The sequence below is a fragment of the Asparagus officinalis genome, chromosome 6 (assembly GCF_001876935.1).
Source record: "Asparagus officinalis chromosome 6, Aspof.V1, whole genome shotgun sequence".
Lineage (NCBI taxonomy): Eukaryota > Viridiplantae > Streptophyta > Magnoliopsida > Asparagales > Asparagaceae > Asparagus > Asparagus officinalis.
Window position 1 is genome coordinate 28,686,818 of NC_033799.1, and position 26,465 is coordinate 28,713,282.

The 26,465-nt window shown below is 35.6% G+C and overlaps 1 protein-coding gene and 1 long non-coding RNA gene across 7 annotated transcripts; both read right to left on the reverse strand.

Annotated features, from left to right (window-relative positions):
- LOC109845322 lies at positions 14,073-15,491 on the reverse strand. The gene is made up of 2 exons (XR_002248306.1): positions 15,403-15,491; positions 14,073-14,332 (listed from the first exon to the last, which is right to left on the reverse strand). It is a non-coding gene; the product is annotated as an uncharacterized LOC109845322 (long non-coding RNA).
- On the reverse strand, positions 18,285-20,979 carry LOC109845321 (RPM1-interacting protein 4-like). 6 transcript variants are annotated; one of them, XR_002248305.1, is made up of 7 exons: positions 20,857-20,979; positions 19,896-20,043; positions 19,604-19,690; positions 19,306-19,506; positions 18,683-18,790; positions 18,527-18,603; positions 18,285-18,454 (listed from the first exon to the last, which is right to left on the reverse strand). XR_002248305.1 is itself a non-coding variant. In XM_020414558.1 (4 exons), exons 2-4 carry the CDS (start codon positions 19,941-19,943, stop codon positions 19,196-19,198), a joined length of 285 nt encoding a protein of 94 aa, XP_020270147.1. In that variant the 5' UTR covers positions 19,944-20,043; positions 20,873-20,979; the 3' UTR covers positions 19,027-19,195. The 6 variants fall into 6 exon arrangements, 2 of the variants coding, with proteins under 2 accessions (XP_020270147.1, XP_020270146.1); XR_002248302.1 differs by having other exon boundaries at positions 18,285-18,603; XR_002248304.1 differs by having other exon boundaries at positions 18,285-18,603; positions 19,832-20,043.

Consider the following 26,465-nt stretch of genomic DNA (forward strand, 5'->3'; position numbering starts at 1 on the left):
AATTATTAATGAGTGACATCACTCTATTGTGGTGTCTGTTTTTCTTAATAACAGAGAGGAAGAAACTTGTGCATCTATCACCCTTGACTCCAAGCTATTCTTGATTTTTGCTGGTAAAAAGATAATTCACATTCAAGCAGCTTGTTATAAGAGACAATGTTATTCTTTTCATATACAATTAGATCAGCATTAAGAGGATCAAGTTGGAGAGAATTTTGCACAGCCTCCAGCTTCCTTTTTGCTCTAAGAACCTGCTTACTAATATTATGAAAATATCTTTTGTTCAGATTCTTCAAAGCATTCCTCAGGAGTTTTAGCTTTGAACAAATTTTACACATTGTGTGACCCTCAATAGATGACTGCCATATAGAGGAAACAGTGGATAGATAATTTTCATGCTTGGTCCACATTTTGTAGAACTTTAAAGGCTTTTTCCCTTGATCTCTATTCTCATAAATTGATACTAGAGCAGGTGAGTGATTAGAGAAGCTTGGAGATAAGAATTCTACATGATTTGCATTGTACTTATGCAACCTAGAATCATTTATAAGAGCTCTGTCTAACATACTCCAAACTCTAGTGGTAGAGTCTTGCTTGTTATTCCAAGTGAAGAAACAACCAATAGTTTTGAGATGTGTAAGTTGACAGTCTTCAATGAACTGATTGAAATCCATGGTGTCAGCATCGGTGAGGATTGAGTCTCCTATTTTTTTATCATTGCTTGACAAAGCATTGAAATCACCACACAAAAGCCAAGGCACTCCCATAACAATTTGATGTATCTGAGATAATTCAGACCACAAGATTTTCCTGGTATCCTGATGGTTACACCCATATACTGAAGTACTGAGGCATTGTAATCTTCCATCCAAAGAGTTTACTAAACAGGTAATCTACTGAGCTGAAACATAGTCAATCTGGATGTTCATTAAACTTGGATCCCATAGAATAATGATCCTTGTCTTTTCAGTACTATTAGCATTTGAGAAATAATTCCAAATATTGGCAATTCTTTTAGCAACAGATTGAATATTCACATCGTTAATTTTTGTTTCCAAAAGATCAAGAAAAGAAACCTGATACTGCCTCAGATATTGCTTAACTAAATGCTGCTTAGGGGATTTGTTTAATCCCCTAACATTCTAAAAAGTCAGGTTCATGATTTAGAGATTTGTTTCCCCCCCCCCCCTTCTATATTAGAGTGATCCTTTATATCCATTATCTTTGTCAAAGGAGAGAAAGAATTTATTTGCTTAGGATTTTCCATCATCTTAACTCTTTGAGTAGGAGACCAGGGGGTAGTTTCTCTTAAGGATGTAATAGACATCATATTCTGTAAAACATACATAGGGTAATCTTGCACAACATGCACAGGGGAACCTTCAAACCTGTAAGATAGACTCATTTTCCTTAGTACTTTGAAGCCAAAGGTTAGATTGCCCAGCTTCAAAAATATGCACAGGATTGTGTACATGTCCTGGTACAAAAATTTTTGCAGATACACTACTTTGCTCATCATGCACATTTCCAGACCCCCTAACCATAACCTGAGCATCTTGCTGATTGTTATCTACCTCATGTCCTCCAGTCATAGAAAAATGTGCCCCCTTATTATGCTCATGCACATTGCTAGATTCTTCAATATTAACCTCTGCACTTTTTTGCTTCTGTTTTGGTATCCATTTTTGAGTCCCTGTTTGTTGGAAATTTGCAGTAAAAAGACAATGAAAGAAAAATTGATTTGTATTCCTCTCAAAATCGATTATAATTTGGATTCCGATTAAAAGAGAGGAGAATGAATTTGACTCTCCCCTTTGTTTAAAACTGGGTTCTTCTTGGTAGCGATGGAGTACCTCCTTCGATTGATTGTGTCGAACTTGCTCTCCGTTGACGATCCGCACGTCTTGATTCACTGGAACGTAGTCTTCTCCTCACGATTCGACGCTGTGGAGAACTTGCATGGCAAGTTTGAAAATAACTCTTAACGAGTTGATAACTCTGAACGAGTTTTAGAAGAACTTGCAGAGCAAGTTTTGAACTCTGATCGAGTTGATAACTCTGAACGAGTTTGACCTCTTGAAAAAGAGTTGATTTGAACCGAAAGTCGGTTATAAGCCAAGGGAATGCTCCTGTTGCCGATCTTGAAGATGATCTCTGTTAGAGAATGATCCGATCTCCAAGAAATTCCCCCTTTGCTGCCAAGTCTCAGATCCCAAAAGCCCTTGACCGAATCTCCCTCTGTTGATGAGATAAAATCCGATCAGAAGCTAGCCGAAGATCTCTTCTTTGCTGCCCCCCAAAAAAAAGGGCCCGAACTCAGTTGAGTTTCCCACTATTTATAGGGGATTAAGGGTGGTAACTACCCCCTTAATCCACTCCTCAATGGGCTGAGTAGGGTGTAACCGCCCCCTCTTAAACAGCTCCCTAAATAGTGGGGAAAACGGTTTTGAAACCGTTCTGTTAGTGTTTTGAACGAGTCAAAACGCTGAAAACAGCGTTCTGGGCCCGAACTGTGCGTTTCTGGACCTGAAACGCAGAGTTAGGCCTGAAAACGCACAGTTGGGCCTTTTTAAAGGCTAAAAACGCACAGGTCGTGCTGTTTTAGAGACGAACTCTGTGTTTTAGACTGAAAACGCAGAGTTAGGCCTGTTTAAAGGCTGAAAATGCACAGGTCGTGCTGTTTTAGAGACGAACTCTGCGTTTTAGGCTGAAAACGCAGAGTTGAACCTGTTTTAGGCAGAAAACGCACAGTTGGGCCGTTTTAGAGGTGAACTCTGCGTTTTAGGCTAAAAACGCAGAGTTGGGCCGTAACTCTGCGTTTTGATGTTATATCATAAGGATAACCTCTGCGTTTTGAAGTTATAACGCTGGTTCGACCTGTGCGTTTTGACTTTGTAATGCAGAGGAGAACCTTAGGCGGGCTTGGCGAGCTTCAAGCTAAGTCCAATGTTCTGACGAAGTCCGGTCTTGCAGACGGACTTCAGAACATAATTTGCTGCGAAGAACAGGTCATAACTTTCAAACCGTAAGTCGGAATTGGACGAATTATATATGAAAATCAGCTATCTCGACGAGACGAGGCCATCCGAACCAAGTCAAAGGCTTTGGTTCGCTTCCTCCGTTTCGCTAAATTCCTTACGGTTTGAGAGATATCTGCATTCTAATATGAAGAGACCGTCAATTTGTAGTCTCTTTTGCTAGAGCTTTGCACATATCATCCTCTTGTAATCTTCGTCTTGGCTCCTTGAAAATATGAGAGTCGTCAGATTGTAACTCCCGATGTTGATTGTGAATGCTGTTGAATTGGGGCTTTCATTAGTTGTTGTGAAGGTCGTCAGATTGTAACCTTCTACGTGAAAGTCTTCAAATTATAGCCTTCTGGAAGTCGTCAGATTGTAACTTCCATCATCGGTGTTTGATGGGCGATCAACTATCTATTGTGATTTTTAGACAGCCTACAGTCCCAATCATTCTTCTACAAAAGTTAGAATCATGACCAACCACTTTGCAATGGTTACACCATCTTGGCTTTAATTCATAAGTGACATTTGTTTAAAGCACTTTCCATTAGGCCGTTGTATATTTATTTGATCAGGGAGAGAAGAGGGCATTTTTCACCTGAACAACTACACTGCATAAGACAATCTCTACCTATTAGCAGTAAGCTTATCAGTGGTAATTAGTTTTCCAATAACACTCACAATCTTGCTAATGCTATTTGCGTTCCACAAGTTTAACCTCAATCCAGGCAACTGAATCCACAGAGTGTATGTGTTATTCTTTATTTTTTCAATATCATCATCAATTGACCATGGTTTTAAAAGAAAAGGTCTAGATCCAAAGAACCGGGGGCCTTTTTCAAGAATTTCATTCATCTCTTCATCATTATTGAACTTAAAAAGAAATATCCACGGCTTTAAAATATAGATTTTAGGAGTTGCCAACAGAGCCCAAACTTTGTGAACAAAAGTTTCCATTGCTTTGAAACTGACATTCAGACCCAAAACCTGACCTACGAGAGAGGATTTCCAATAAACGGCTCCTTCAATCCACTCATCATCCTTAAAAATAACAGCATTCCCAGTTTTAGGTGTCACATAATTCAATACCAGACCATCACCGGGATTTCTATTGTTTGCAAAACAACTAATCCAACTTTTTTTCTCAGCTTGAAAATGAGCAGGATTTTTATTTGAATCTAAAGGAGGAAACTCATCATTCTCAGCAGAATTATCTGAATTAGAAGTGTGTTTAACTCCACTTTCCTTAACTTTCTTTCCAGATTGTAATGGAACAGTAACTTTATCAGACATAGACTACACTCAATTAGAATTATTAGCAATTCTTTGAGCATTAAAAGAATTACCAGATTCAAGAACAGATTTAGTTTTTAAAATTCTAGATCTGTTACCATCCTCAAGGGTGTTGGCCTTCTTGTTTTGATGATGATTTACAAACAATTTACTACTAATGTTGTTTGTCTAGTGTTTGTGCATTCCTATGTATTGTAGACAAACAACGTGTTGGAGGATGGATGGATTGCGTCATAACGATCATATCAAATGGAGGTTGGTGGAATGTTGGGTTGAAGCCTTACAATTCAAGTTCAAGATCCAAGTTTAGCTTCATCCGCAACGTGTACCAATTTGAGCTCAATGAAGATCAAGATCAAGCTTGGGTAATTTAGTTTAGGTTTTATATTCTGTGTGTTAAGTACGTTAAGCTCAATATCTATACACACACATTTTATTAGTTTCTTTGTATATATATATAGTTATATATATATACATAAGTTTTGGTTTCTATGCATATATATAGTTATATATAGACATACATGTGTTTTGAGTTTTATGATTATATATATGAAATTATATATTTTCTATTGTGTTTTCGAAAACATTGCATAGAATATTGTATTCTTGGTTTATAGACTTCAATATCAGTTTATATATGTTTTACTAAGTCTATAAAAACATTTTACAAAGTTTCAAAAATTGGTTTATGTCAAAACATCAAAATTCAAGTATCTCATATTTTCATGTTTTGGACTATTTAGCGAAATGATGATTTCTCACAAATGGGAAATGCAATTTAGAAAATTCTTTTTGTAACATGTTTGTTTTCATGCTTATATACATTTCCCAAAGTTTCATTATTTGTGGACTTCATTTGTTATTTTTAACATATTTTCTAAAGTGTCAAAATCAGCTTCCAAAAACTGTTTTTCTGTCATATCTGTTTTCGGTCGACCGCACCGGTCGACCGATCATTTGATCTTTCATCACTGGGCGACAGAGAGTTGGTCGGTCGACCGGTGCGGTCGACTGAGAGCTCCATCGGTCGACCGCACCGGTCGACCGACGATTGTCCAGAGCTGGTCTTCGTGTTTTTGCTCTCCGTCGGTCGATCGATATTTCCGCCGGTTGACCGACAATAGATCCGTTGCTTTTCCAACGACTATTTCCTAAGCTGTTTGCTGGGGCTGTTTTTATCTTTTGTTAGGGTTTTGACTGAGATTTAGAGTGGGTATAAATACCCTATTGCTGCTCTCTTTCAATATACCTAAGAAGCTTTTAAACAAGGGTTTTAAAAGAATTTTACAGGTTGTTTTAAGTTTGGTTTCTGTTTACAAAGGAGGAAGCTTCACTGCAGATTGAGGGATTCTTTTTCAATCCTCTTCATCATCTTCTTTGTGTTTTAGAGAAGTTTTCTAACTCTTTTCTCTAGCAATTTTCTTATTGATTTTCATATTCTTATTGCTAGTTTGCTATTTGAGTTAGATTTGATTTCACTCTTTATTTACACACACAACCATTGAGATTATTGTAATTGCATACATTATATAATTGGGTTGTGGGATTGTGTGATATTGAGTTGAGCCTAATTGAGTTCTCACCTTGTTAGAGAGAATAATCATTTGTTATATTGTGCTTATCGTGAGAATCACTTTGTAATACACTTGTACACCGAGTGAAGAGTGTGTGGTGAGAGTCAGGGATCGTCCCAAGAGGAGTGGCGTCGGTTGACGAGCCTAGGGAGAGGTTGTAACCGAGCACTTGAGGGAGACACGGCTAGGTCTAATACTTAGTGAGTGTAGAGTGTGATTGTATAGTGTTTATTGTGTGAGAGTTTTCGGTGAACTTGTAAACCGAGTGTGTAGAAGTTCCGGCTTACAAACCGGGTTGTGATAGTGGATTTCTTCCCAGGAGTGGGGAGCGGAGACGTAGGACGGAAGGTTCGAACTCCGTGATCATATTGCTTGTTTGAGTTTGTCTTTGGCGTATTTGTTTTTGCATTCATCTTATATCGCCAATTGTGCATTGCTCATCTATATCATCCACTATCTTGTTTAGATTATCTACCCTTGTGTTAGTTTACATATCCTTGCATATATTATATTGTATATCTCTTTGGTAGGATATATCATCTTGTGTTAGTTTATATATCCTTGCATATATATATTCATCATATAGGATATGTCTCATTGTTTACATTGCTTATCCTAGCTCATATATCTTGTGGTATTTCATTCTTGCTAGGATAACTTATTAATTAATTTTAATTGGCATATAATCGGATTAGATTAGCATAAGACCCTAATTACCCCCCTCTAGGGTCTAACAATTGGTATCAGAGCTTGGTGCTCTTTGATTTAAGGTCTAATCGCCTTGAGTTAAAGATCCAAGTTAGCTTATTGTGCTAATCTAATTTTGAGCTTTATTTGTATCTTGCTTGCCTTTTATATTATGGATATGCATGGTTTAGGTTATGCCATCAATATTGCTCCTAGATTAGATAATTTCCCCTATGCCCAATGGTGTGTTAGATTTAAACTTTTTGTTCAATCTAAACACTTTGATTTATAGGAAATTATAGATGATGCTTATATTGTGCCCACTTTGGAGAAATCTAAGTGGAATAAGAATGATCATCGTATGTTTACAATGAACAATATTTTGTTAGAATATTTGCTAAATGCTTTTAATTCATCTATGTCTAACAAGTTTGTTCATTTTGATAGTGCTTACAAACTTTGGAAATTTATAGAAGCACATCAAGGAGACTTGGAGGCGATCCGACAAGCTTTGGAGGATCCCGCTTAATGATTTATCTAATGATGAACTTGCTTGTGCTAGTGAAAAATTATTACATGCCTTTAACAAATTGCAAAATGATTTCATTAATTTACAAAGCAAGCATGTAGAACTTATATCCGATCATGAGAAGCTAGCTTCCAATTTTGATATCATTTCCAAAGAAAATGTTGCTCTTAAAGAAAGTAATGATATGTTAAAATTGGAAAATGAGAAATTATCATCATCCATTTCTAGCTTATCTCATGCTAAGATTGATGCCATGTTAGAAGTAGAGAACATAAAAAATAACACTGCTTCATTTATAAATGACTATTTATGTTCTACTTCTAAAAATGCATATGTGCCTAAAAATGAAGATTTGAATCTTATGAAAAATAGTATTTCATCTTGAGATTCAACTTTAAAAACGTGCATTAATAATCATAAGAGGCTTATGGACATGTGTGCCAAGACTAAATCAAAATCATCTACTCATTATGCACACATGTATAGCAAAACTTATAAGTGTTCTATTTGCGGCCGTCAAGGTCATTTAGCTAAGTTTTGTTATGATGCACATAAACATAAGAATTCTAATGTTCCTTGTGCATCTCATGTAGCTTCTTCATCTTGTACACTTACACATTCACATGCTCATTCTCACAAAGTTCATCATAAGCATGCTAGTGTGTTCAAGTGTGATCATTGTGGTCGTTTTGGTCATTTGGTTGAATATTATGTTGATTTGAAAAGAAAATCACGTTTGCTAAATGTATCTAGTAGACCACATATTTTTAAATGTGATGTTTGTGGTAGGTTTGGACATCTTGCTAAATTTTGTTTTGATTTGCAAAATACTCCAAATTTGTAATTTGCTCCAAAAAGACCACCTTTGTTTAATGATGGTTCTCATTTGCAAAATAATTTTAAAAGAAAATCTTTATATGCAAATAATTCCCGTGCACGAGCTAATGATCCACAAAAACAAATGGATCTCTTTCATTGCACAAATTGCAATCGGAAGGGTCATTTGAATGAATATTGTTTTGACCATATTAGTGCACCATATGTGCCTAAGAGGGTTCATAACCCTAAGGTTTTGAACTTTAATGATAGGGGTCATGTCCCTAAATCTTTTGGGACCAAGAGTTCTTGGGTACCAAAACAAATTTAAATTTTAAACCAATAATTTTAGTATTCTTATTTTTCCTTTTTCTTGGTTATTTGAAAATTATGCTTTGAAACTTTTTATGAAAAAAAAATTTCTTTGGTCAAATTCCTTTGTTTTCATAATTCCTAGTTTTGATTTTGATGAGAGGTTTGTATTTATATAACCCTCCGGATTTATTGGGTGTTTATTCCTAAATCATGTTTACCGGATGCTAGAATGATTATATGGGTTGGAACAAGCTTAAAAGCTTGATATATTGTTGCCTCTCTTGAAATTCTTTTATCAAAGATTTTGTTTTGAATTATTGCTTTGAATTCATTATATTTCACTTATATGATGATATTTATGTGTTTGTGCTTATGGATCATCTATTCGTGCCTTATAATGTATTCCATATGTGGTTTGATCAAATCCCACAAAGAAAATTTTCTTGATTAATCAAACATCGTTTTTGGATTTAAACTTTTATTTATGATTTTTTTTTTGGTTGATTTGTTTTCATTTGAAAATTTTTTGCATGATTCTCATGTTTCTCTCCTTGTGATTTCATAAATTTTTTATACATGGTTTTTATGTCTTTTGATATGAGACAATATGTTCATCTTGATATATTTATATATGTTCTCATTTTCTCTTGAATGTGAGTGATTTTTAGCATATTTTTTATGCTTACTCACATGTTATGCCATGATCTTTTATTGCTTATATTCTATATGGCTTTTTGATAAGGGGAGAAATCCCTATACTTGTTTGATACTCACATATGCTTATTGATAGGGGGAGCTTTCGCTCTCTTAATTCTTTTGTCCCCTTTTTGATGTTGTCAAAGGGGGAGAAATATTGTGAGTATGTGTATATTCTTTCTTGTTCATATGCATGTGAATTATAACTTATATATTCATTTCCTTTCATGCATATATCCTTTTTGTAAATTGTTTGTCATCATCAAAAAGGGGGAGATTGTTGGCCTTCTTGTTTTGATGATGATTTACAAACAATTTACTACTAATGTTGTTTGTCTAGTTTTTGTGCATTCCTATGTATTGTAGACAAACAACATGTTGGAGGATGGATGGATTACGTCATAACGATCATATCAAATGGAGGTTGGTGGAATGTTGGGTTGAAGCCTTACAATTCAAGTTCAAGATCCAAGTTTAGCTTCATCCGCAACGTGTACCAAGTTGAGCTCAATGAAGATCAAGATCAAGCTTGGGTAATTTAGTTTAGGTTTTATATTTTGTGTGTTAAGTACGTTAAGCTCAATATCTATACACACACATTTTATTAGTTTCTTTGTATATATATATATAGTTATATATATATACATAAGTTTTGGTTTCTATGCATATATATAGTTATATATATACATACATGTGTTTTGAGTTTTATGATTATATATATGAAATTATATATTTTCTATTGTGTTTTCGAAAACATTGCATAGAATATTGTATTCTTGGTTTATAGACTTCAATATCAGTTTATACATGTTTTACTAAGTCTATAAAAACATTTTACAAAGTTTTAAAAGTTGGTTTATGTCAAAACATCAAAATTCAAGTATCTCATATTTTCATGTTTTGGACTATTTTGCGAAATGATGATTTCTCACAAATGGGAAATGCAATTTGGAAAATTCTTTCTGTAACATGTTTGTTTTCATGCTTATATACATTTCCCAAAGTTTCATTATTTTTGGACTTCATTTGTTATTTTTAACATATTTTCTAAAGTGTCAAAATCAGCTTCCAAAAACTGTTTTTCTGTCATATCTGTTTTCGGTCGACCGCATCGGTCGACCGATCATTTGATCTTTCATCACTGGGCGATAGAGAGTTGGTCGGTCGACCGATGCGGTCGACCGAGAGCTCCATCGGTCGACCGCACCGGTCGACCGACGATTGTCCAGAGCTGGTCTTCGTGTTTTTGCTCTCCGTCGGTCGACCGATATTTCCGCCGGTCGACCGACAATAGATCCGTTACTTTTCCAACGGCTATTTCCTGAGCTGTTTGCTGGGGCTGTTTTTGTCTTTTGTTAGGGGTTTTGACTGATATTTAGAGTGGGTATAAATACCCTATTGCTGCTCCCTTTCAATATACCTAAGAAGCTTTTAAACAAGGGTTTTAAAAGAGTTTTACAGGTTGTTTTAAGTTTGGTTTCTGTTTACAAAGGAGGAAGCTTCACTGCAGATTGAGGGATTCTTTCTCAATCCTCTTCATCATCTTCTTTGTGTTTTAGAGAAGTTTTCTAACTCTTTTCTCTAGCAATTTTATTATTGATTTTCATATTCTTATTGCTAGTTTGCTATTTGAGTTGGATTTGATTTCACTCTTTGTTTACACACATAACCATTGAGCTTATTGTAATTGCATACATTATATAATTGGGTTGTGGGATTGTGTGATATTGAGTTGAGCCTAATTGAGTTCTCACCTTGTTAGAGAGAACAATCATTTGTTATATTGTGCTTATCGTGAGAATCACTTTGTAATACACTTATACACCGAGTGAGGAGTGTGTGGTGAGAGTCAGGGATCGTCCCAAGAGGAGTGGCGTCGGTTGACGAGCCTAGGGAGAGGTTGTAACCGAGCACTTGAGGGAGACACGGCTAGGTCCAACACTTAGTGGGTGTAGAGTATGATTGCATAGTGTTTATTGTGTGAGAGTTTTCGGTGAACTTGTAAACCGAGTGTGTAGAAGTTCCGGCTTCCAAACCGGGTTGTGATAGTGGATTTCTCCCCGGGAGTGGGGAGCGGAGACGTAGGACGGAAGGTCCGAACTCCATGATCATATTGCTTGTTTGAGTTTGTCTTTGGCGTATTTGTTTTTGCATTCATCTTATATCGCCAATTGTGCATTGCTCATCTATATCATCCACTATCTTGTTTAGATTATCTACCCTTGTGTTAGTTTACATATCCTTGCATATATTATATTGTATATCTCTTTGGTAGGATATATCATCTTGTGTTAGTTTATATATCCTTGCATATATATATTCATCATATAGGATATGTCTCATTGTTTACATTGCTTATCCTAGCTCATATATCTTGTGGTATTTCATTCTTGCTAGGATAACTTATTAATTAATTTTAATTGGCATATAATCGGATTAGATTAGCATAAGACCCTAATCACCCCCCTCTGGGGTCTAACAAAGGGAAATTGAATCTAGCAATGAATTTGAAATCAAAGGAGAACATCCTGTATGAGTTGGATGAGAAAGATTTACCTCCATATCAATCTCATCTGCCCAAGAAACTCGAGATTTAGATCTAGAAGCTTTGCAAGATCCCGATTTCAATGAAGATTGAGGCCTAGACTCCAAAACCTGAAAATCAGAACTAAAATCTTCATCAAGCTGGCAATCAAGAAAACCTGATACACGATCAAGCTGACGATCAGAGACTCGATCATGTAACAAATTTGAAGAATTCAAAACCTCAGCCATAGATCTTGACTTCCTTGCTCCTTTAGGACCAGCAGATCCCATTTCTATGGAAACTTCATCATCTTCTTCACTACAAGTACCAGATTGATCTTCAAAATACATAGAATTCAATTTAGGAGCTCTTAATCCAATCTCAAGAATTCTTTTTCCATAGTTTTTCTTTATTTTAGCCATCAAGAAATCAAAAATATCTCAGCGGGGGCGCAAGATAGCATCAAGAAAATCGTCTGCTATCCTGCACCTTCAGACCGCCACTTTTTTCTTTTTGGTGTAAACGTTATTCGGGTGAACGCGGAAAATGCAGTTGTGTAGTGAATTTCTCTCCGAGAGTGGGGAGCAGAGACGTAGGACGGAAGGTCTGAACTCCGTGATCATTTGCTTGTGTTTGAGTTTTCTTTGACGTTTTATTTGTGCTTAGTAATCATTACATTATTGTCGCCATTGTCAATTGCTCTTTGTTTATATTGTCTACTATTTTGTTTATATTGCTTTGTTTTTATATCACCCTTAGTGTCATATCCTTGCATATTAAGTGTTGCATATCTAATTTGCTAGAATATTTATTAATTAGTTTTTATTGACATTAAATCGGATTAGATTTACATAAACCCTATCCCCCCCCCCCCCCCCCCTTAGGGTTCTTTCCTAGTGGCATTAGGGGCTAACATTAGTAAGGCTCTCAATCAATCGAATAGTCTTGGTATTTTAAAAAAAACACATGAATAAAATGAATGGGCTTTTTATTGCTCTTCACATAGCTTACTTTTCTAGTCTTGATATTTGAAAAGTGTGTTTTTGAGAAAAAAAAAAGGGAAATATAATACATATGTAAAATAATAGTTTCTGAAAAAGAATATTTTTCAGAGAAAAATATTATTTTCATTTTTGTAAAATGTAATTCTTTAATTTTCCAAATGTTTAAATTTTTTGGGCAAAATATTCTTTTCATTTTTGTAAAATGTAATTATTTAATTTTCCAAATATTTAAGAAAAAAAATTCACCATATTATTTTTATAAAAATATTCTTCCTCATATATATTATTCCAAATATATTTCAAATATATTTCTTATTTTTTGAAAAAAAAATATTTTTCCTTAGAAAATATTCTTCCTCATATATATTATTTTTTATAAAAATAAAAATTTTCTCAAGAAAATATAACTATTCTCCAGGAAATATAACTTTGCTTAAGAAATGTACTTTCTAGATACCAAGATTAGTAAATTAATGACATGTGCAAGACATTAAATAACTCAAAGCACTTTCTTCGTGAAGACTACTATGGTGACTGAGAACCTAACTAATTATATATTCTTAACAAGTGCCCGAGGAGAACTTGCTAACAAAAGTCATTTTTTTTTAAAGATCTTTTTAGGGTCTTGTATAGGCCTGGAAAGCCAACGGATTTCTTAAAAGCCTTTCCTGTTCTCTAGTAGGTCTAAGTTTCTTGCTTCGTCATCTTTCATCGTGATTTGGAGAAACCCCAATGCAAAGCTAATAGCTTCGAAATGGGATAGAAACGTATTTTACAGGATAAAAAATTGAGTGGAGATAGGTGAGGGTTGTTGGCTGGAGTAAATTGGGGAAACCTAAGTGCTACAACTCCCTCTTCTTTTGTTTTTTGCCTCAGGTTATCTATAAGAACTCTAAACCCTAGCTCGTCTCTCACTAATTTTCTGAAATCGATTATGGAATCGAAAGCATTTTTTAGGGTTGTTATACTACAATGATGATTTGTTAGATCTGTTGTGTTTTTTGGTGGGATTTGAAGGGAGCTTCTGATCTTTCTACTTCTCACTACCACATTTGAGGCCTATGGGGACGGTTCTGAACCGTCACCCTAGGCATGGAAACCGTCACACTAGGTCTATGGGGACGGTTCTACATCCGTCTCGTTTGCAGCCGTGCCCGTAGGGCTAATGAGACGGTTTATGCTCCTAGTGCAACGATTTGTAAACCGTCCCCACTAGTACCATAAGGGAACGGTTGTGCTAAGGGGTCGGTTCTTAGTTTAGAACAAGTGGAACAGTTGTATATCAAGGGGAACGGTTTTTAGGTTCTAAGCAACGGGAACAATTTGATAGCAAGGGGAACGGTTTTTATGTTCTAAGCAATGGGAACAATTTTATAGCAAGGGGAACGGTTTCTATGGGAACGGATTTTATACCAAGGGGGACGGTTTCGAGCTTGACCTAAGAGGTCGGTTATATTGTCTATAGGAACGGTTTTGTTTGTAATCTATGGGGACGATTTTTTATACCAAAGGGGACGGTTTTTATTTTTTACTGATCAAAACAAATCACCCAAATATCACATATCAGTCCATCACATACAAAGAAACAATAGTCCAAGTTTTACACAAAACTAACCAAACTTTAGCCTTAATATAATGAACAATTCATTACAACGAAGAACAATATTATAGCAATAGGATTGAGATAATTCTTCACAAGTTTTACACAAAAACATACCAAATTAAGCACATCACAAATCCTCCATGATTAAAACAAAGAGCTACTACTTAATCAAAAGGTCAAAATGTCTCTATTGAGACGATTAAGTTCTAAATCTTCACAACAAATAAATCCCCCAAAGAGCGACAAGCATGGTTCTTCAGATGTTTTCCTGCATACATCAAGATAAAAAAATGAGTAAGCACAAGTAGAATGAAATGCACTGTAATACACCTAATCATGAAACAAATTAATGATTATCACATGATTCTCTATCTCTTAGCGACACACATGAGCTTGGATCCTCTCTTCTTCTCTTAGAATTAGCACATGATTCTCTATCTCAGTTGCCGTACTATGAAGATGGAAAGAAACAAATTAGCACATGAGTTCTTCACTCCAGTTAATGTTTTCTTCATACATTAACCTTGTTGGTTATTCCTTAATGTATGAACTCAATTTCAGATCAATCACGGTTATTGCAATGGCCACCCCTTGAATTTTCTTTCTCCTAATCAGGGACTTAAAAGCTCGTGATTATCTATCATCGCAAATTTCCGATGGATCATAATCCTCATCAGAAGCAAGATCCCATGCAGCCACTACCTTTTGCTTGGTAGAAAGTCAGTTTTTTTTTTACTGGTCAAGTCCCTGCATTATTGGTCATGCAATTTGAGCTCGAGCAAAAACAATGGATGTACGTATGTCTTAACATTTAGTTTTTTTTCTAAATGTTTCATATTCTCCTTAACCGAATAATGTTGACATTTGATTTAGTTATTTTAGTCATTTGCAAATCAAAAAACCATAACATGCAACACCTAACTTTTTAAGCTTTGGCGCGCAAATGGATTCAAAAAGATGTTTATGAGAATCTACACCTTTTTATGTATTATTTAAATTTGTACCTTTTTATTTAAATCCAAAATGAAGATGGATCAGGAGGAGGCACAATAAAGTACATGGATCCACTGTTAACGTCCATACATGAGATAAAATTAAACACTTGCAGGATATTCTCAACATATCTCAGTATAAAAGTATAGCAAATACATCATAAAGTTACCTTTAGTTGGAGCTCTGAATAAGAAGAATCGACCATTCCAAAGTGGAATTCCTTGTATCATACCTGAAATTTACAAAACCAAACGCATGAAAAACTAAGAGAAATTTACCAATCCAAATCAAGTTGTCATAATACACAAAAAAGAAAAAGAAAGATATAACAAAAGAAAAAACTACCTCATTTCGTGGCTGATGGCTGCTTGCAGATGAGCGAGGATGATCATGATTTCGAGCACTACCACCTTGCTCAGGTGATCTTGTGCGGGCAATAAGTCTTGCAATAGCCGCCGGATCAATTGTTTGCCCAAGTGTTTCAGTCAAGAGCTCGGCGAAACCATGAACCAAATCTGCCTTCTGCTCTTCAAACTTTTTTGTCAACTCTTGCTCAACTTTTTGTGATATAGTTTGAACAACAGATTCTGGAACTTGCTCAGAGGGATCCATGATCTTTTTATTTTTATTTTGGAGCATGGTTTTAGTGACACCCCTCCCCCTAAGACGTACACGTCCAGGATGTTCATCTTTCTTGACTAAATCCCATGCATCATCAGCTTCATCTTGAGATTTGAGTTCTTCTAAAGCACCCTGCATTAGCAAAATTTATATTTAGTTGCTATGCATGTTATATGAAAATTAGGACCTAAAAAGAAATATATGAATATTAATATTTAGGAAATATGGCACATTCTTACTATCAAATTGATTGTTTTCTCTCCTTGTGGATTTATCTTCTTTTTACGGGTCTCAATAAACATTTCAGCTTCACTTGGAGGTCTTCCCAACTCATTTTCCTATAATAAAGACATGATAGTTAAAATATTGATAAATACATTAAAAACGAACAAAAAGAAAGGATACTGAACATTAAAAAAAAATTGAAATACCATTTTTTGGCGAATCCTCGCAAACCTTATTGTCCCCGTAGTGTGCATATATTCTAGACCTTCACGATTTGCTTTGTTGGTCTCACTTGTTTTCTACACATATAGAAGGAACGTGGATTTAAACAACAACCAGACCATTAGTATGAAACGATAAACGAGTGAACAAGAAACGATAAACGAGCCTATAACTCGTAAGGATGGAATTCAATAATATCAGATGCAACAAATATTATCTGATGTGACCTATACTACGTAAAAAATAAATATCAACACAAAGGTGATCAGTGATTGAACAATATTATCTGATGCAGTGATGCCAGTGATTGTTCCCAGATATGCAAACAATCACTCTCGGTGCATGTTTTTAAAACTCCAGTCGCTGATCATGATTGAACAATCTACGTACTCCAGTCGCTGTCATGATTGAAACGCAGAGCGAATCATGATGCAGTTAATAAGCAGAGTAAATATCGCTGATCACCTTTGTGATTGTTCTTTATTCATACGAGGAGTCTGGAGTACGTAGATACATGGGAACAATCACTTAGGCCTATTGATGAATTTCTTATGCAAACTGTAAGTATGCAGATATTGAACAAATATTATCACCTGTATACATTAAAAACTCCTAAGGTGCATGTTTTTTTTTCCAGTTAATTTCTTTGCAAATCTCCTTATTCCTCAGGAGAAGGGTGTTCAGGCCCAGCTAATTGATGGAACGAGTATTAAAGAGACATAAACCATGTCACTTTACGATATTCACTGTACACACTCATCAAGGTGAGGCATCAGAATCAAAACAGGAGAAGAAAATTTGAAATATGTACCGTAAACTCGTATGATGAAATATGAAGTGTTAGTATCAAATTTATCTTTTATTGACTGCAGAATCTGCTTTACCTGTTTTGTTATTCTACCCTGTAAAAGCCCGATCTCTCTGTGCTCCCTGCCTGTGCTCAGGAGCTGCTTGGCTCCAAAAAGTTACGTTTGCTCTGAGATTATGATAAGTTTCACACCATTGTGATCTACACTCTAAAAAGTCATGGACATAAAAATCAGATATGAAACAACTAGTCCTGAAAGTTTTGACGTTAAAGATGAAGCATATGATCGCACTGAGCCGGGGAAAGCTGTCATTGATCGGTGACAATCAAGTTGAGGGATCGGTGACATCAACAGATAAGCTAGTGGCAAAAGTCATCCTATGTGTCAGATCAGATCAGGTGATCTGATCAGTCGCCATTTCTTCGCAGCTCATATGTTGAGCCAGCTACTGACTATTTCGATAGCCCCTCATACCTCTCACAGGATCTTCTCAAACATTTGGGATGTTTATGATCTTTAACGTATATACATTTATGCTGTGATATGTTCTTGTGCCTTCATAGGCAAATCTATACATTTATGCTAGGAGGAGAATTCAATTGATTTTCTACACGGAATATCTTTTGTATATGAGGTGTAACTAATGAGATGCTACTTCTACAAAACGGATCAATAACTTTTTGTCTGAAATTTGTATGTAGAAGGTTGTAGCTGAAGTAGCAATCACATGGGTTTTTTTTTTTTTTTTCTTCAGCTGACGCCTTTCTAACAAATCAAATGATAGTAGAAAGAGTGAATTCTTATTTGAACTGTGTGTTGCTAGTAAATATCAATGAACGGATAACAGTAGGATACTATATATGCTGCAGGTCATAGTTAGTATTAGGGGGGAAATCTAATAAAGTAGAAAAGATAGAAGCTGATGGGCAACTATGAAAGGAGAATTTTGAATGCGAAGCAGGAAATTCTTCTCATGTTACAAACTGGGAGGAGTTTTATATTGCATAAATATTCTACTCCAGATGACTTATCAAAGAAGGAAAGCTCATGTTTCGAAATAATAACTTAAGATTGATGCTAGAACAGAAACTGCATGTCTGTTTTCTCATTACCTTTGATTGTTCGGAGTTCCAGAATTTGAGCAAGGCTTTAAATTCTATTTCAGGTATAGTATTTGGCCGTGTCTTTAGTCTTTGTTTGTCATTTTGAACCCGTCAAAACACTTCTTCTTCAATATGGACTTCCAGCGCGCTCCATGCACAATTGACAGTTTCTAGGGTCCATTTTTTTCCATCCTCCGGAATGTCATATTTTTCCTACATTAACATAATTTGACAATAAACAAAATTGTGATCATAAATACTTGATATAAATAAGAGGGAAAGAACAAATATAAATTTTACCAATAAGAATACTTATGTCTTAATCTCCAATTGCTACGAAATGGTTAAAAATTGATAGAAGTTTATGTTTATAAACCTGCCAAGAAAACCTCTTTCCACTGGTGTCCACTACAAAATCTGTCATTACAAGGAAAGTTTGGTGCATGACATGAATTTTCAAAAGCATGAGATTGTAAGCAAGTGTCCTACCTTGTGGGTAGAACTTAATGATCGGTGAATCCTTACTGGTCATAAGATTCCAATAAGCTTCTGGCAGTGCATTAGAACTGTATGTCAAAACAAATCCATAAATGATCCTTAAAGAAACATTGCATATAGTCATGAAAGTACTTAAAGTGAATTTACCTCTTTTATGGTCAGCTTTAGTCTTGACTCAATTTTAAGAGCTCGCCAAACACACGTTAGGCTTATGCAAGTGCCAATGATTCAAAATATAATATCATGGAAGTCCCACTGTCTAGAAACGAGGCTTTAGGTTACTTCAAACATATCTTATGATTGAATTTGAAACAGGTAGATGCAATAAACTTCAAGCGGTTCTTTTCTTATTAAATAGACCAACAGTTCTTTTCCTATAAAATAGAGCAGCAATAGGGAACCTTGTCAGTATACATCCAGAATAAATATGCGTCCTGAGTCTCCTGACTAATTATAAAATCATGCTTCAGAAATCGGACATATCATTACACTATATCGATTGTCTCTATGTTTGCAAGACATAAACCAGATCATCGTAAATGCTTGCCCATATAGAGCCGAAATTAGCCCAATATTTCACAAATGCTTGCTGATATAGAGCAAACATGTAGAAAATTTTGCATCAGAGTGGTCGATGCTCCTTAAGACAGTGCCCATGACTCATTCATCAATGGCGGGTCTAATGCAACATAATATCTGAAGTAAACAGTTAGAAATATAAGATATAATTTCATTTATACAAAGGAGAGAAACAAGGATTCAGGACATACCTTCGACCTTGAGGCAGGATTTGCGCGATTCTTACGCTTGCTTGGATGAATAGTTGGATCTATTGGAACTCTCGGAAGCTTACTAGCAGCATTTTGCTTCTCTTGTTTAACTTTGTTAAAGATAACAGTGAACCCATCTCCTGATTTAGGACCCTTTTCATCCCAAACACCGAATTTTGGCACTGAAGGTGTTTTGTGCATCTGTTCCAAAAAAGTTCAAATGAAGAACTCGTCTAAAATTTCACGCTAAAAACTAATGAATCAAATCTTAATGACAGGAAAATATCATTGCATTAACCTATTTATGATCCAAATTTCATAGGAAATTGCCTCTTTTCGATCATCGTGCATATCGATCACATCTTTCCATCAGCTATACCATTGACTAACATAAATGAAATAGAAACAGAGGTATGATCATAAGGTATTTATTCCCAGGAGGTAACAAAAATAAAAAATTGTGATCATAAATACTTGACATAAATAAGAGGGAAAGAACAAATATAAATTTTACCAATAAGGATACTTATGTCTTAATCTCCAATTGCTACGAAATGGTTAAAAATTGATAGAAGTTTATGTTTATAAACCTGCCAAGAAAACCTCTTTCCACTGGTGTCTACTACAAAATCTATCATCACAAGGACAGTTTATGGTTCATCCTTCCTTCTCGTGGTCTCCCATCAACATGGCCAGTGTATCCTGCTACTGAACCGGCGATAAGCTTAGGTCTGCTATCTGCGTTGTTTTTCAGAAGACACCAACCAATAATCAATACAGAAATCAGAAAAATGAAATGAAATTTTTTCAAATATTTACAAACTTTAAACTCGAGGTCCGTACTAACAAAAAGTTAAATGCAATGAAGTTAAATGGAGGCAACAAGTTAAATTTGATGTTTTTGAAAACCATTATCGGTCTACTTACACTGGAGGGAAAAGAAAGTTAAAAAGAACAAGATATATAGTGACTGAAACCATATATTTAATTTGCACCAATATTAATTCAAGCTTGGGACTCATGAATAGAAAACACCTAATCTGATGCTATAGAGGTTGTCAACAACTTTTCCATACGACTTTCAAGTGGTCTATCAATTGTTCATTTCACTGTAGATGTATTACGTACATAATCACCTTCATTTTCTCTTGAAAGTTGAAAGCTATTTCCTGATTGCTAGATGTTCCAGTCAATGCATTAACATTGTTTTGAAGAGATTCAGGTGCAAGTCTCATGTTCAACATGAGCTTAGTTCCTGATTGCTATAAGCATGATAAAGCAATGTTACAGTTATTAATTAGTTGAACTACTCCAGGCTTCAAAGCAAAGACATGAACTTATATAGTTATTAATTAGTAAATTAAAATAATGGCATTGTGAACTATTTGCATGATCTGCTGCTGATAGAAGTTAAACGTTGCAAGTGAATACAGGTATAATGCACTACTTTTACCTTTAAAGAGGAAAAGATGTAAAGCACTCAAAGATCATTTAACATATGCACAAATAACTACCACTCTGATGCTATTGGCAATGAATTTAGAAGTGAACCTAATAAAAAAACTACCACTCTGATGCTGATTCCAACTTAGATACTCTAGTTTTAAACCAATCAGTAAAGTCCTTGCTGTGCTTTTGAGCTCCCGTCCATTTATTTGTTCTGCCTCTTTTTCTTGACTGATTCTCAATCAAAAGTTTATGTTCACTGCATAACAATACAAAATACATAGGTCTATAAAGTGAAATATGGACAACAACATTAAATAAGAAGTAATATTTAAGTAATGAATCATACCGTATATAATTATCAACTTCATTGTTATCACAATTGTACAAGGCATATCGATGTGCATTAACCCAGTCAACATTATCTAATGTAAATGCTTTGCCCTTTCTTTTCCTCTTTCCTCCCAATGGATGACCTATCTTAGGAAAAATTGGCGATGTCTCTTCTGCAACATCAACTCTCTCATACATACTTGTGTATCTATTAAATCTTGTCTTGACACCATCATGCATATATAATGAGCAAAAAGTTAGGGACTCTTCAGCTAAATATCCTTCTGCTATGGAGCCTTCAGGAGCACTTCTATTACGCACATATGACTTTAATCTACAAAGATATCTCTCTGTTGGGTACATCCAGAAGTAGTTGACTGGCCCACAATCCAAAATTTGTTGAACTAAATGAACAGGAAGATGAACCATGATGTCAAAGAAACTTGGTGGAAATATTTTCTCAAGTTGACAAAGTATCTCTACGATCTCAGACTGCAAGGATTTAAGTTCAACTGGCTTGAGAACTTTGCTGCATAAACCCTTGAAGAAAGCACCTAATCTGATGAGAGGAATAGCAACACTCCTAGACAAACTTCTTCTTACTGCAATTTGAAGTAAATATTACATAAGAAAATGCGCATCATGAGTCTTACACCCAGATATTTTCTTCTCCCTCATATTTACACATCTTGAGATATTTGATGCACAACCATGAGGCACTTTTGCATCTGCCAACACTTTGCAAAACATTTCTTTTTCCTGTGATGTCATAGAAAAGCAAGCTTTCGCAAATGTAACACGACGACCATCAGCCGACTGCACAGGATGAAGATCTCGTCTTATGCCCATTTTTTGTAAGTCAAAGCGAGCTTTAACATGATCCTTCGTCTTTCCTGGAATGTCTAACAATGTGCCAACAATATTGTCACAAACATTCTTCTCAATATGCATTAAATCTAGCATGTGACGACATCTATTATGCTCCCAATAAGGTAAATCAAAAAATACTGACCTTTTCTTCCACGGACAATTTCTATTTGCTTTTTTCTTTTGCTTTTTTCCAAATTCATTGACAAAATCAGATAATTCATCTATAATTTCAGTCCCAGACAGTGATATCGGTTCTCTTCCAAGCTCAATGTCACCATTAAACGATCTTTTATTAAATCGCCATGGGTGGTCATCTTTTAAAAATCTACGATGACCCATATAACACATCTTCTTGCTATATTTTAAATACTCAGAGCATGTATTATAATTGCAATAAGGACAAGCCAACCTGCCTTTAGTACTCCATCCGGACAACATTGCGTATCCTGGGAAGTCACTAACTGTCCAAAGCAAAGCTACACGCAATTTAAATGATTGTTTGATAGAAGCATCATATGTAAGCAATCCAACTTCCCACAACTCTTTCAATTCATCAATCAGTGGCTGCAAGTATATGTCAATGTTGTTGCCAGGGGATTGAGGACCAGGAATAAGTAGAGATAGCATGAAATATTCTGCCTTCAAGCACATCCATGGCGGTAAATTATAGTTGATTAAGATAACTGGCCATGTACTATGCGCAATACTCATTGTTCGAAAGGGGTTAAATCCATCACTAGCAAGCCCTAATCTCACATTACGAGGGTCTAATGCGAACTCTGGATGCTTTTCATCAAAGTCTTTCCAAGCTTTGCCATCAGCCGGATGCCTTAGAATCCCATCCTCGATGCGCTCCTTAGAATGCCAACTCATAGATTTAGCAGTTTGAGAACACATAAATAGTCTTTGAACTCTAGGTTTTAAAGGAAAGTACCTCAAAACCTTTACTGGAACATTATGCACCTTTTTAGTTGGTTGATTGGAGTCATTTGCTGCATCATCCTTCTTTGGCTTCCACCGAGAAGCACCACAACTACTACACTTATTCAGTTTCCCATTTACATTTCCATAGAATAGCATACAATCGTTAGAGCACGCATGTATTTTTTCATAATCGAGACCCAAGTCCTTGACAATCCTTTTGGCTTCATAAAAAGACTTTGGCAACTTTATGTCTGGAATTGCTTCCCTCCACAAGGTCAGAGAATCATCAAATGCCTCATTGCTTAGTCCATGTATGCACTTATGCAAGTATAATCGAATTATGAAAGAGAGTTTGGAAAAAGTTTTGCATCCTGGGAATAACTCTTGTTGGCCTTCTTCCACTAACTTATAAAATTTCTTAGCATCCTCGGTCAATTCCTCTGTGCCTTCCTTTATGTCTTCTTCATCGTTATCTGAAAACTCTTCTATTGTGCCTCTAAAAATATCATGTAGTAATCCGCCTACATCATCATGAGTACGTGCATCATCATCATCACTCTCGCTATGGACGTTCAATCTTGATGGCAAATCCTCACCATGGAAAACCCATTTGTAATAATTATCTATAAATCCCTTGACAATCAAGTGATTGCAGACAGTATTTCGCTGATGCCAACAACGATTAAAACAACCACGACAAGGACAACATATTTCATTCCCTTTAGCTGCTTTTGCAAATGCTTTATCAAGAAAGTCATTCACTTTTTCAATGTACTCGGCACTTACGCGAGAAGTATTATACATCCAACCTCTATCTCTATCCATAATTTGTATCTGCTAGAGAAAAGTAAATATATTGAGACATCAATAATATATATCCTAGCAACAATCATTACAATGCAATTGCTAGTTGAATGCATCTATAGTTGATTGGTTCAGTTTTAAAATTTTACAATTTGAGTTCTTGAGTGTTTGTTTTTAGGAATCAGGTCCTTTTTGAATTGGGTTAATTAGGGGGCCACCCCTGCAGCGCTATTATTGAACATAGACTCCCTGAGTGAATTTTTTTTTCTCACTCACCGTCAGAGGGTATATTTGTAAAACAAAAACAAAATTTCTCTTTCTCTGAGAATTAAAGAGTTAAAAAAGTTTTCAATCAGGGTCTATGCAGCTAGAATTACAGAGCTTCTAAGGGGATACTATAGGGGATCTACGAAAACTAATCTATTTGCAATTATTGTGGATTAGTTACAACCTTAAATTCTATTGCTGCCTGAAAAAAGTTTCAACTGCAAATACCCCCAAATTTGTAAACAAGTCATCAATTGCAACCGAAGGATATTTTACGACTGTGATTGCAACCGCATTTATAAGTCGTCATGAGGCAAACAACTACTACTGACACAACCAAAAAAACAAAGCCCTAATTTGTAAAATCAAATAAAATTTTCATTAAGAGAAAAAAGAAAAACGAGAGCGGAGAGGAGTGGCGGACGGCGGTTCTGAGAGGAGAGGAGTGGCGGACGGCGGACGCGGTTCCAAGAGGATTCGACGAGAGCGGAGAAAACCCTAGAACTGTTTGGGCGCGGTTCTGAGAGGATTCGGGTGAAGAAAGTTTTTAGACTTATGAGGTGAGGGCGCGGTTCTGAGAAAGAAAATAACTTTTCTTAAAAAAGTTTGGGCGCGAGCCCTTAATAAAACCGTCCTTTTAGCCTACCAAATTTTTTTTTTTAAAGCCTAATTCAAGCCCAACACTTTATTTTGAACTGTTGCCTTAGACTCTATTGTGACGATTGTAACCGTCACACAACTGTTCCCTTAGGAGGCAAAGGAGACGGTTTTAAACCGTCCCCAAATAACCGTCCCCATAAATCTATTTTGTGGTAGTGTCTTTTGCGCTCAGTCTCTAGGATACACCTCATGTTCTGCAGATCTTTCTTATTTTGCTCAAACAGATCGCGCGCGCGTTTATTATTTGGGTAATTTTTGTCTTTCATTGATGCTCTACGTACTGAAAAGAGGCTACATGTTTTATTATCTGGCTAATTTTCACATTGAGAGGTATCAACCTACATGAAAAACTACATGGATTTATTATGCAATGGATAGTTATCACATAGTGTTGTTTTCACTTTGAGTGTTAGCAACCTACATGGATTTTTTTTTTTTTTTTTTGTAATGGGTTTTTTTTTCTTTGTGTTTAAAGGCTATGATGCGTTGTCACAAAATTATCAGGTAGCAAACTACATTGATGTTATATGTATTGGATGGCTACCTTTCTGATGAGTTTGACACAATTTCGAGCCTATGCATTCAAAAAATTTATGAACAAATTTTATGGTGAAATCATTTTTTTTTTTGGGATTTCTACGTTGTATGGTGAGCTCTAGTCTATTCCTCTCCACAGGTTATAAAAAAATAAAAGCAAATGGTTGATGAATTGAATTTGTAATTTGTAACTGGGCCCTATTTATACATATTTATAGCTTGCTCGTTTATATAGTCGTTGTCCACATTTTTGTGCGTTGAAGTTTAGATGGGTGCATGACATTATATGCGGTAATCTCACCTTGGGTTATATATGTATGTTTCCTATGATGATTCATGAAAAATCTGAGCAAACCCCAATCATCAAATTTGGTTTCCTTTTTTTTCTTTTCTTTTTTTTTTCTTTACCAACCAAATAGAGCAATAAATGCAAGCCAACTTCTATGCTACTTTTCTTGGTGAAACAAATAAAAAATCATACTTTCCAAGAAACATGCAGAAAAATACGGAATTGCAATTCTGAGCTTAGAAATAATTTCCAACTATTTCAAGAAATAACCAAACGAGCCCTTAGACATCATACATTGACTTTCTTAAATGAGTGTTTAAATTGGATATAACAGTTATAAGAATCTCTTTTTTTAAGAGACCTAAGATGTGTAACATTGGATTGATGCATCAAACATGATCAACAAAAATTGTGTTGATTTCTACCATCCAAGACATGTTCTCATTTTGTTAATTTGGTATTGAAGAGAACTTGTTGTATTATGATAAGATTTACAGGGTATATATACACAAATAGTAGCTCACACTATACACAAACGGTAGCCCACAATGGGAGGTGGCTAAGGCGACTACACACTAGGGCGATTAGGGCTAGAGCTCATGATATTATCTAATGCCCCCCTTCAAACTCACGGTGGATTAAAGACCAAGAGTTTGGACAAGAAATTGCAAAACGTAAAAATGGTTGTAACCTTGGTAAACAAATCTACTACTTGTTCCTTAGAGGGAACATATGAGAGTGTAATGTTTCAAGCAACATGCTCCTGTTGAACCAAATGATAATCCACTTCAATATGTTTGGTAAGTTCATAAAATATCGGATTTGTAGAAATGGAGATGGCACTTTGATTATAACAGTATAAAGTGATAGAGGAAGTAACAAATACATGCATTAAGATCTCGCAGAAGAGTGCAGAGCCATTTCAGCCCAACTGTGGTGTCTGCCAACGCCCTATACTCGGACTCTGTACTAGAACGAGAGATAACTGCTTGACGCTTACTACGCCAAGAGATGAGAGATGGACCCATAA